The sequence below is a fragment of the Lipophrys pholis genome (genome assembly GCF_963383615.2).
Source record: "Lipophrys pholis genome assembly, chromosome: 15".
Classification (NCBI taxonomy): domain Eukaryota; kingdom Metazoa; phylum Chordata; class Actinopteri; order Blenniiformes; family Blenniidae; genus Lipophrys; species Lipophrys pholis.
In genome coordinates, this window is record NC_137642.1 from 25,685,012 (window position 1) to 25,695,570 (window position 10,559).

Here is a 10,559-nt window from a genome sequence, read left to right on the forward strand (position 1 = left end):
TGATAGTTTATTTGAATGTCAGTAAATAATCCCCTTTATTGGAGAGGAAGTCCTGATTGTAGGCGCAGATGAATCAATCCTGCAGTCACTTCTAGGGGGGAAAAAAATGGCTTTCAATTTTGTTAAATGGGCATGCCACAAGCCAATATGTCCACAGCCTCTTCTTTTCCAGAGGAAAGGGAAAGAGACAGAAAATTGGTCCAAATAAACGACAGGGCCAGGCTGCTATATGTGGGATAATTGTCTGCTTACAATGTGATGACTCTGCTTTTCCAAAGTCTCCAAGGGGAACCTTGCCAGTCAGAGGAAGGCTCAGACTTGTGATTTATGAGAGGCTTCAATCAATATGTGATATTAATTTTGCAAATGAATGTCAGAATGATGTAGTCTCTGGGTCATTTGGCATTTCACACAGTAATGTGCTTCATGGCACTGGATCAGAAGCTTTTTTTTTCTTTTCTTTTTTTTCCTGCACTCCCAGCAGAGCAAAACCAGACAAATTGGTCAAAATCAGGAATTAGGTGACAAATGTACTGAAGCAATTTGAACGGATTAATCCTGGATGGATTACCTGTGCAGAGGCCGCACTTCATATCATTTATTTCAACACTCGGGGTGGCTAACTAAAACGTCTGTAACACATCCAGAGCAGGAACAGTGACTAAAACAGCTGAAAACGTCGCATTTCTTCTTTTACAAGAAGATTTATCAGTTTTTCTTACTTATCTGACAGCCGCACCATGCTTGTATCCTTTTAGCTTTAGGTATGTTGCATTCATGTACACCTTGGATATTATTTCGAGTGTCCAGATTAGTTACGCGCACCCGTGTCTAAAACAAACTATTAAACAAAAAAATTAAGATTTCTAGAACTTAAAACCAACTTTTTAACATAGCATAGTGTATTTTACGTTATATGTCAATTTGGGGAATTGTTTCTACGATTTTTAGTTTAAAGTTTTCTGATGTGTAGATTATTTTTCCGATAACTCTGAAGGCAACTGTTGAAACAAATGGAACGCGATCTCTCGACTCGAACCCGCCCGTGCCGCCATCTAATTGGCTAGCAGGATCACACAGTGAGTGTTCATTGGTTGTTGCAGGATGGTTTACCCAATCAGAGGTCGAGTTGTTCAGAACGGAAGGAGGAGGGCTAGTAGTTAGCTAACGAGCAATTATTTGTTGATTATATACAAATTGGGGTTTATTTAATTTGTTTAAAGTAAGTTAATAAAACAGTCATTGACACAAAATGAGTTCAGACACACCTTTTCAGCCAAACCTTGAGAATGAGCTTTTCACTGAGCAGAAACAACTACTAGAGGAAGGTAAGCTGTCTCGCCTTTAATTAGCTTTTACAACAAAACTTTAAGTTTAACCAACTAACTAGAAATAAGGTTTATACATCTACCCTGTCAGCTTCTGGGTGTGTACGTGTACTCCTTGAGGATGGTTGTGGCTTGGTTGTCTCTCAGTCGGAAGTTTGCAGGTTTGATTCCCCATCTCCCCCTGCCCACTTGTCGAAGTGTCCTTGAGCAAGGCACTGCACCCCACATTGCTCCCATTGGACTAATGGCAGCCGCATCTGGTGGTGGCCTTGCAGCTAGAGAAGCAAACCTGGTATCAGAAGTTTGCAGGTTCAAATCCCACAGAGGACATGGGCTGTACTACAACCTGTGATAAACATACCCAGGGTATCTTTCTGTTACCTTGTTAACTTAACCAGACATGTGTGATCCTGATATGCTTTAACATGAAGCAGGTTAACAACTAGGTTGTTCAACCCAGGTTTTCCCTCTCGGATCAGTGCGCGTTCACATGAAAGGGGCGGAGTTAGCAGCTTCTGCCCAATCAAGCAAGGAGAGACCCTGCAGAGCCGCTTAATTTACTATAGAGGAGCAGTTATTCTCTGAAAATGTGGAGAATTCAAACACCCCAACCAGGCTAAAATGTGTGATATTAATTCAATCGGACTGTATAAACGGACAGGCACGGCACTGTGATCGCTCAATTTCACTTTATTACAGCAGAAACATGTCGGGCAGAGCTTCCTCACTGCTCTTCCTTTAAGTTTATATTTTCCATCAAGTTGTTTTGAGCAGAGTTTCCTCCATGTGAGTGGGTTTTGTGTTGGAATATTTATTCATCGCTGTGACAAGTAGATGTGTGCTCCAAAAACTCATGTTTCTGCAGTTTTGTCAGGGGTGACCATTATTAATAACCTCATTATTTCAGACGCAACCATTGTGGAGCTTAACAGAGTTGGAACAAGTCGAGAACAAGAACAAAAACATCACTTGAAGCCTCAATGACGAGGTTTAAATTCATCATGTAAATAATATAATATAGTGCCATAGTATGATTACGTTCGTTTTTTAATGCAGAAACCAACCACATTGCAGTCACGTAACAGTTTGAATAATATGCCTGTTCAATTTGGGCCAGTTCTTAAAAGCCATTTTCTGTATTTTTGCCAAATTAGCTTCAATCGGATGCAATGAGGAGAAGAAGAATGCCTCTGAAAAGTACGAAAACACCAGAGAGGACCTCGATGAAAAGGTGAGGCTGCCTCTTTTTGATAAATGCAGGTACTATTAACATTAAGATCTAAACCTGATCCATCAGTTTTGATGGTTTTAATCAGTCTTATTAGAGAATGGGCCAGTTGCATTTCATTTCGGGGCTTTATGGACCGTTTTCATCCATTTCACTGTGTGCCAGTGTAAATAAATGGTCGCTGCAACTGTGGCCTGTTTGATAGTGCAAGTGATTTATGATAAAACAGCTTAATGTTTGCACAGCCTGGTGCTTATTTCCATGGTGGCATATTATTTAATACGGCAGAAACGCCCCTCCATGGATCATGGATCAGGAAAAGTTAATATTTTACGATCTTTTCCAGTAGAATAGCATTGTTTAAAGGTGCACAGACAAAGGCACAGCAAATACAAACAATATCAGTATTTGTTGTCGTGCCTCCAGGTAGAGTAAAGGATAAGTGGCATTGACACATGAGAAAAAGAAAAGGCGTATTGGTATATCGATGAGCTGATCCGCTTTATGATGGAAAGCACTTAATCTGTGCCATTCATTTCATCAGCAGTGCAAAGGATCGATTACAAGTGCCACTGTAAATTCAATGGCTAATTTCCCCCGGATAACATTAGTGAAACCTCTCAGCATGTGTGAGATATGATGTCGAAGGCGTGCTCTTTGACCCCTCGGAAATATTGCCAACTTCTTCCTGTGCTTGTAAAAGTGGGCCTTCAATCAAAGGTGTTCAACAAGCTTCAAAACATGTAATAACTTCACAAGGAAAAGGCACTGGGCTTTTTTTTTATAAAGTTGAAAATTGTTTACATCATGCAGATATGCAGGGGTGTATTTATTGCACACTGTGTTTACAGCTCTCATGATGTAGCACCTCACAGTTTATGAGAGCTGTCTTAAGATAATTACAGTGTTTGGAGAACTTGGAGGCTGATTGTTGCTCACTGAGAATATGCCACAAGTCTCTGCTGCCATGTAATCAACAATGAGCTCAAGTAACAGATTGCAAGTGTACCTTAAAGGGGACATATCATGCTAAATCCACTATTTTAGCCCTTAAATGCATGTTGTTGTATATTTAGAGTGTTTAGAAGTACAGAAAAGTTCAAAGTAGTCTCTTCAGGTGCTCCGTTGATATCTTTATATTCTGTTTTGGTCATATTTTGCGATCCGTTTCGATTTTTCTATTCTCTATTACGTTTTTTGAACTATTACGTCACAGTATTCCCGGCGGAACTGCCAAATTAGGACATCGACACTTCGAGCAATCCGCCATTTTTGTTTCTCGCTGCGATTTTGTAGTCCAACCTAAGGGTGCCGAAGTTACGAGAGGATAAGTCGAAATGTTCGGTTGTTGGATGTAGTAACCCACAAGCTTCGTTACACCGTCTCCCAGCATCAGAACCTTTTCGAAGTGCCTGGTTGAGTTTTATTTTTCACAGAAATGTACCCACATCTGTGGGTAAGGTCATTTTTGTGTGCGCGAAGCACTTTAAGGACGACTGCTTCAGCAACCTCCGCCAGTATAAAGAAGGATTTGCCGAAAGACTTGGTCTGATTGAGCGGTCAGTTCCTTCTATCTATGGAGACGACGAACAGAGCACTTCGGTAAGCTGTATATAACGCTAAAAAGTGTGATGATAAGACGTCCCTGTCATTGTTTTGTTAGCATTAGCAGTTGCACCGTCTTCATATGTTAGCGCTGTGTGCTCGTTTTAGATTATAATGTAACTTCTGTGTTAAATAGTCGTTGTAATACAGGCAGACTTGTAGTAGTGGGCATGGATGGAGAAGTTAGTGTAAATATAGTAACACACCATTGCGTTACATCCATATGAAGACGTTGTTCTGTAGGTGCATCCTCGTCATTTTCATCTCGCTCCGCCGGGTCCGACTCTGGCTCCAACATGTATGGCTGGATGGACAAATCTTCCGTTGTTGACATTTTGTAAATAATGTGTGAATATAAAGTTTCTGCGCCGCTAGATAATTGTATCTGTTCTATCAAACTACAAAGATGGCCAAACAGGGTGGCGTTGAACCGAGTGTCCCTTCTGCAACCTGGAGGGGGGGGTGGGGGGGGGGGGGGGGGGTATGAAGTGTCTCATTTGCATTTGAAGAGACCGCCCCAAAACGAGTTGCTCTCAGAAGCACATCAGAAAAGGGGTTGAAAAGGGGCCTGTGGAGCTATAATAATGAGGAATTCAGACCCAAGCATTGCAGTTCCGCTTTATATAGACCATAACTGTATGATTTATATGTAAAAAGGAAGGATTTAAAAGCATGATATGTCTCCTTTAAAGGAAGAGCTCGTTTTTTTTATAATAACCGAGGCCAAAGTAACAGTGAGATCAAAACAAGAAAATATACTTGCTTGTGTGGAATTAGTGGGTTTTCGCTGTAAAAGTGTCCTGAAATGACTGTGTTGAATTTGTCGCTATACAAATAAAGTTGAATTGAATTGAAAAGTTTAAGGGCTAACGATAACTTATAGAATTTAAAGATTTAGCAATTCCATCTATCAAGACAATAAACATGCATATTTGTATATAAATTTATTAATAATAAACAAGACATGTGTCACAAGTTTTTGCTCTTATCATCAGACATTCACTGCGACCCAACATGGAACCAAAAGGACCATCTTTTTTCCAACTAGTATTCCACTGTTTATGCAATGTTTCAAGTGAAAATTTATTGTTTCAGAAAAGTTTCATGGTGCTGTTGTTTGTTATTGTAATGAAACCACACACACATGCAACAGAGGAACAATACGCTCCAACCATTAACAATGGGAGAGCACAGGCATTCTAGTGGACAGACCACCAAGTTGGATTGTTATTACGGTGACTGTCAAAATAAAACTACCAAGTCCTCGGAGAATGTGGACTAAGAGTCATGACACTTTGGAGGGAACATTGGTCTGATTCTACATCTACTGAGCATGTGTAGAACAATCTTTTTTGCTGTCTAGATGGAGACCGAACGTTTTTAGAATGTTGCGTTTTTTTCCCCCGTTTCCACAGTCGGAGCGATTTCACATCAAACGTTGTCGTGTAAATGGGACCTGATTCTGAGTTGATCTGCCGTCTGGTTTCAGTGGCTGTTTTTTATAAACTCTGTTTGTTTTTCTCTGCTCGTTCCTTTTTTATTTTTAATTTCCATTAAAAAGGTCCTGTTACGCAAAATTCACTTTGTAATGGTTTTCCAACAGTAATAATCGTCCCCATACCTGGACTGACGTCCCAGAAGTGAAGACAGTCTGTCCTCTCTCTCCCTGGCTTGTTTCAGGTTTTAAAAAGTGTGTTGCTCCAACCAGCCAATCAGGAATCAAACCCTATATAGTGTCATCGGGGGTTTAGCTAATCCCAATCAAGGTAGGCCCTCCCTTTGACTCCTCCCACAATTAGGCAGCTCTGCTCCGGCACATGGCACCACGAGAGGAAGTACTTCCTCCTCTTACCAAGATGGGCATGTGTGGGCGGAGCCAGTCCAGCTCACACAGACACAGCAGATTCTGAATGCAGCTCCTATGATCCAATATTCAATTTGGGGAAATAAACTTTGAATATAATGTTTTGAACCAACGAGACCCATGTGAAAGTGTTTAAAAGCTGAATAGTATGACCTTTAATATTCATTTATGAGGAGGATTTCATTAAAGTCTCCTCTCCTGCACAGTCAGGTTTCATTTCTTGTTAGTTCTGTATACATTCCATTTTTAAAAAGTGATGTTGAGAAAGCTCTACAACATCAGACTGTTTTGTTTTTTCTCCAGGATTTTGTCGTAAAACACTTCATAACGATCGTTTCAGCTTCGCGCTCTACAACCTTTTTCTCACCTCCCTTTTTTTTCTGCCCTGGAGATCCTGAACATACCTCTCACATCACCAATGGAATCCACTCGCTTTACGTCTGTCTGTCAAAGTCCTGACTTTCCAATCATCCGTCTCTCTGTGCTCCAGGCTCAGCAGTTGTCTGCGATGAGGCTCCAGCTCTATCTAGAGAAGAAACGTAAAGACCAGATGTTGAAGCAAATGGAGGAGCTGCTCAGCGAGAACAGCCGCCTCAGGGAACATCTTGTAGGTTGGAATCTGAGTCAATATTTGGACTTCATCTTAAATCACATTTGCTATATGGATACCAGATTTCGATAGAAATAATATTGACCTAAGTTATTTGGGAAAGTTTATATATATATAATTGGACAAAGCAGCAATTTGGTTTATTCTTATTCAGGCATATAGACCATTGTATATCCTAAAAAAAAAAAAGAATCACTTGCTCTTTCAGTTCATATATGATAGAAAAGGAGACCAGATAAGATGCAGAAACAGGCAAAACATTGTGGGAGTGAATTCTAATAACACAAGAGACAAATCAGAACAGGCTGAGCTGCCCGGAGACTGCGAATATTTATACAGAAAGACAAGTTTTTGATTTATGAACATTTTTCATTTCAGAAGAACCAAAGAAAAACAGTGTTTTGATTAAAACATTTGACAGAGACAAATTACCTTTCTTTCTTTTTTTTATCAGTTATCTTTCTTGATCAATCAGAAAAAGACAGCGATGTATTTTTTATTTTTTTTTACTGTCTAGGAAAGCAATATTTATGGTTTTGTGTATTTTTACCTTGTGAACTACCATATAGTTCACAGAATCCCGATGCTCTCTCGCCGTGGCGGCAGCAGTCGGTTCCTCCACGAGCACCTCTGACGCTGTTGTCCTTGGGAGCGTCTCACATGACTTCTCTTCTCATACCAGGACAAGATAAAGAGGGAGTCGAAAGAAGAAGGACAAAGATTTCTTGAAGAAATCTCAAGCTTCAACGGTGGCTTCGGTCTTGTGGAGAACAGAGAGACCGTGTTGGAGAGCCAGATCCACACTGAGCTCCTGGACCTTGAAAAGGAGGAGGAAGCGCTTCGCAAAGGTCATAAAAACACTTTATATTGGAGCACAAATGGGATTAGATCATGCAGATGTGACCCTGAGATGTTCTTTCTGTACATCTGTGGGAACATGAAGAACAAAGTCAGTAATTACATTTATTTCTGAAAGAAGAGAAACTGAAGAGTTGCACTCGAGAGGAATGTGGCTGACCAAATGGCAGAAGGTTTCGGTTTTGGAGACAGAATCCGTCCATCTCTCTTTGAAATTGACTGATACAGATCATAAAATGAGTTTGGCATGAAGTGAGTTTGAATTTGCACTGAGGGGGCGGGGGTCGTAAAAATCAAATGTTTGAAAGTTACGGGTGTAAAGCGCTCAGCTCTGTCATCACCACGGTGGAAAATATACAAGCAGAAGAAGGATGAAAGAATCAGCTGCACTTGGTTTGTCAGACGGAATCATTTCAAAAATCCAGGATTCAGAGCCGGGGTGTCAAACATTAGGCCCGTCGGCCAAAACCGGCCCGCAAGAGTGATGCATTACTTTTCTGTTGGGATGAGAAAAAAACAAAACTTGTAAGCTGTTTAGCGGCGTTATTGTGACGTTAAGTGATTGAGGTTTCTGATCTATCAGAGATGGAACTGATGAGCCACACAAACACTCACATGCGCTCCGTGGAGGAGGAGAAGACTCGACTCCTTCTGGATCTGCAGCGTCTGGAAAACATGCAGAAAGGTGCATTGACGCGTTTTCTTGCAGTTTGACACACTTATCACGAGGGATGGGAATCGAAAACTCTGCAATCGATAAAATGGCAAAATTGTCAAATGATTCCAAGTGGCGTGAATGACGTCACCACGCAGCTTCCGCAGGCTACGCCCCCTGCATGGTGACGTCTTTCACCAGTGCAGCCAAAAGGAAACGTGCAGCCTAAGCGGCACAGACGCTCAAAAGTTTGATTACATTTCAGGAGAAACGACGGAAACAGGGCGACTTGCAAAACTTGGAAAGTGGATGTTTTATCAAAGGGAGGAAATACGACCAAAATATAAAGAAACATTTTGCGCACAGCAGCAACAACTTTGAATTAACGCCACATTTTCAATCCACTCCGAAGTGAATCTCAACCCAGCGGCAGCGTTGGTGCGCCCTCTGTTGGTAATACTAGTCAGGTCTCCTCGGACCTCATTGTTGGGTTTGTAAGGTCATGTTACTTCAAAATAAAGTCGATGCTAATCAACCTTTTTTCTTCTATTTTTCCCCAAATGAGAACCGATAAGAGAATCGATTTAGAATCGATAAAGAACTGACTCGTTAAGCAGAATCGAAAATGGAATCGGAATCAAAAGAATCTTATCACTTCCCATCCCTACTAGTAGATGTACTCGTCCTTTATAAAAAGTGATACTGGTGCATTCCTCACGCTGAACTTTAACCTGTCTTCTTTAGGGCCAAAAACACTTACTTCAGTTTTTTATGGCTTAAGCTGTGGAAAGCTCTGACTCAAAATAATCCACATTACAAGACACACACACTCAAACACGATGTAGAAACACAAATACTCTATCATGACACACACACAAATTCCATTATTTCACCTCACAAAGCTTAATATTCCCCGACAACATGTCTGTCTGACTTCGGGGAAAGTGTGTTTAAGTTGGGATTTGTTTCTCTACCGCAGAGCTGGATTGGCAGCTGAGCGACGCTGAAGCGACGACGGAGTCCCGGCGATCAGAAAGCCTGCTTGCCAGTCAGAAGCCCCTCACAGACGGCACCTGTCTGAGGTTAACGCACAGCCCGAAACAGTCGATTGACACGCAATTACACCACGTCACGGAGAGTAATCCCCACCAGCCTCGAGACCGCGGTTGACGCTGCGGGGAAATAAAAAGCAAATGAAAAGACAAAAAGAGCAGAATGAAACACAACAAAATGTAAACACAGCAGTCGGCTATTTAGCACTTCATTACCAGTGGTATTTCGCAGACGCTCCCACCGAGCTTCCCGGTGTTTTAAATATTCCCCGCCGAGCAGCTCTGATGTTTAATTAGTGGAGGATTTTGTCTCTCGTGAAGACTTGTCAGGTGGCTTAGTACTCAATAGCATAGCGACCATACTCCACTTTTCTTTAATAAAACGGATAAATACCCGTCCAGTGCAGCGGCATTAACAGCTATGGTTAGTTGTTAAATGCACTTAGAGAAGAAAACACAACACTGCCGAGCACTGTGCATGCTTATTAGGTTACAAAAGGTGTTATTTACAGAGAGCAGAGAGTGAATCACACCGTGAGAAGTGCTGAGTCGACCAGTAAGACCAGCTCTTGTCTGTTTCTCTCAGTTTATCCTCCTGGCTTCAGTCCAGGGCTGGAAGTGTAAATAACACAGCATTAGGGGCATTTTGCTTAATTAAGGCTTTCATCTGCAGAGTATTTCACTTTGTCAACAAGTAGGGGAGGAAAAAAAGAGAGGAACGGCCCGGGTTAATGTGATTGTTGGAGGGAGTGTTTCGACTCGATGCTTATCCAGCAACTTATCAGCAAATAAATACAGTTTTGGTTTTAGTGGCGTCGTACATCATGCGATAACTGAAGAAAATCAAACTTTACTAATTACGTGGGGATGTTAGGGAGCCTTGTTTGTCGGGGGAAGTTTGTGTAAAACACCCAGAATGCAGCAGCGACAGGAGACGTTTTCTGGATATTTCACTGTATTTTGCACCAGAAGGTTTCATTAGAATTGGCTTTGTGTTGAGATTGTAGTCATTTCTGCTAATAAATGTTCAGTCTTGTGAAAATATTAGGCATTTTTATCACGTCTAATCTGCCCAACAACAGGAGAAGAGGATATTAAGGCACTATTTTACTGGCCCACTCAAGATGAAATCTGTGTCCCCTCAAAATGTGCGTGTGCGTGTGTGTGTGACAAAATGAAGGAGCAATAAAACGATAATAAATAGAGAAGCAGCCACATAATCATCTCATCTCGGATGTCTCTCATCGTCTCTCATCGTCTCTCATCGCCTCTCATCGTCCCTCATCGTCCCTCATCGTCTCTCATCGTCCCTCATCGTCTCTCATCGTCTCTCATCGTCCCTCATCGTCCCTCATCGTC

The 10,559-nt window shown here is 41.5% G+C and overlaps 1 protein-coding gene across 1 annotated transcript; it reads left to right on the top strand.

Moving 5' to 3' along the window:
• Positions 1-1,449: 1,449 nt before the first annotated feature.
• LOC308120497 (coiled-coil domain-containing protein 172-like) lies at positions 1,450-9,318 on the top strand (the record flags this gene model as incomplete). Its single annotated transcript, XM_080481129.1, has 6 exons — positions 1,450-1,489; positions 2,483-2,559; positions 6,516-6,632; positions 7,318-7,483; positions 8,077-8,178; positions 9,128-9,318. The coding sequence occupies 6 exons, from the start codon at positions 1,450-1,452 to the stop codon at positions 9,316-9,318; spliced, it is 693 nt and encodes a 230-aa protein (XP_080337255.1).
• Positions 9,319-10,559: the final 1,241 nt, after the last annotated feature.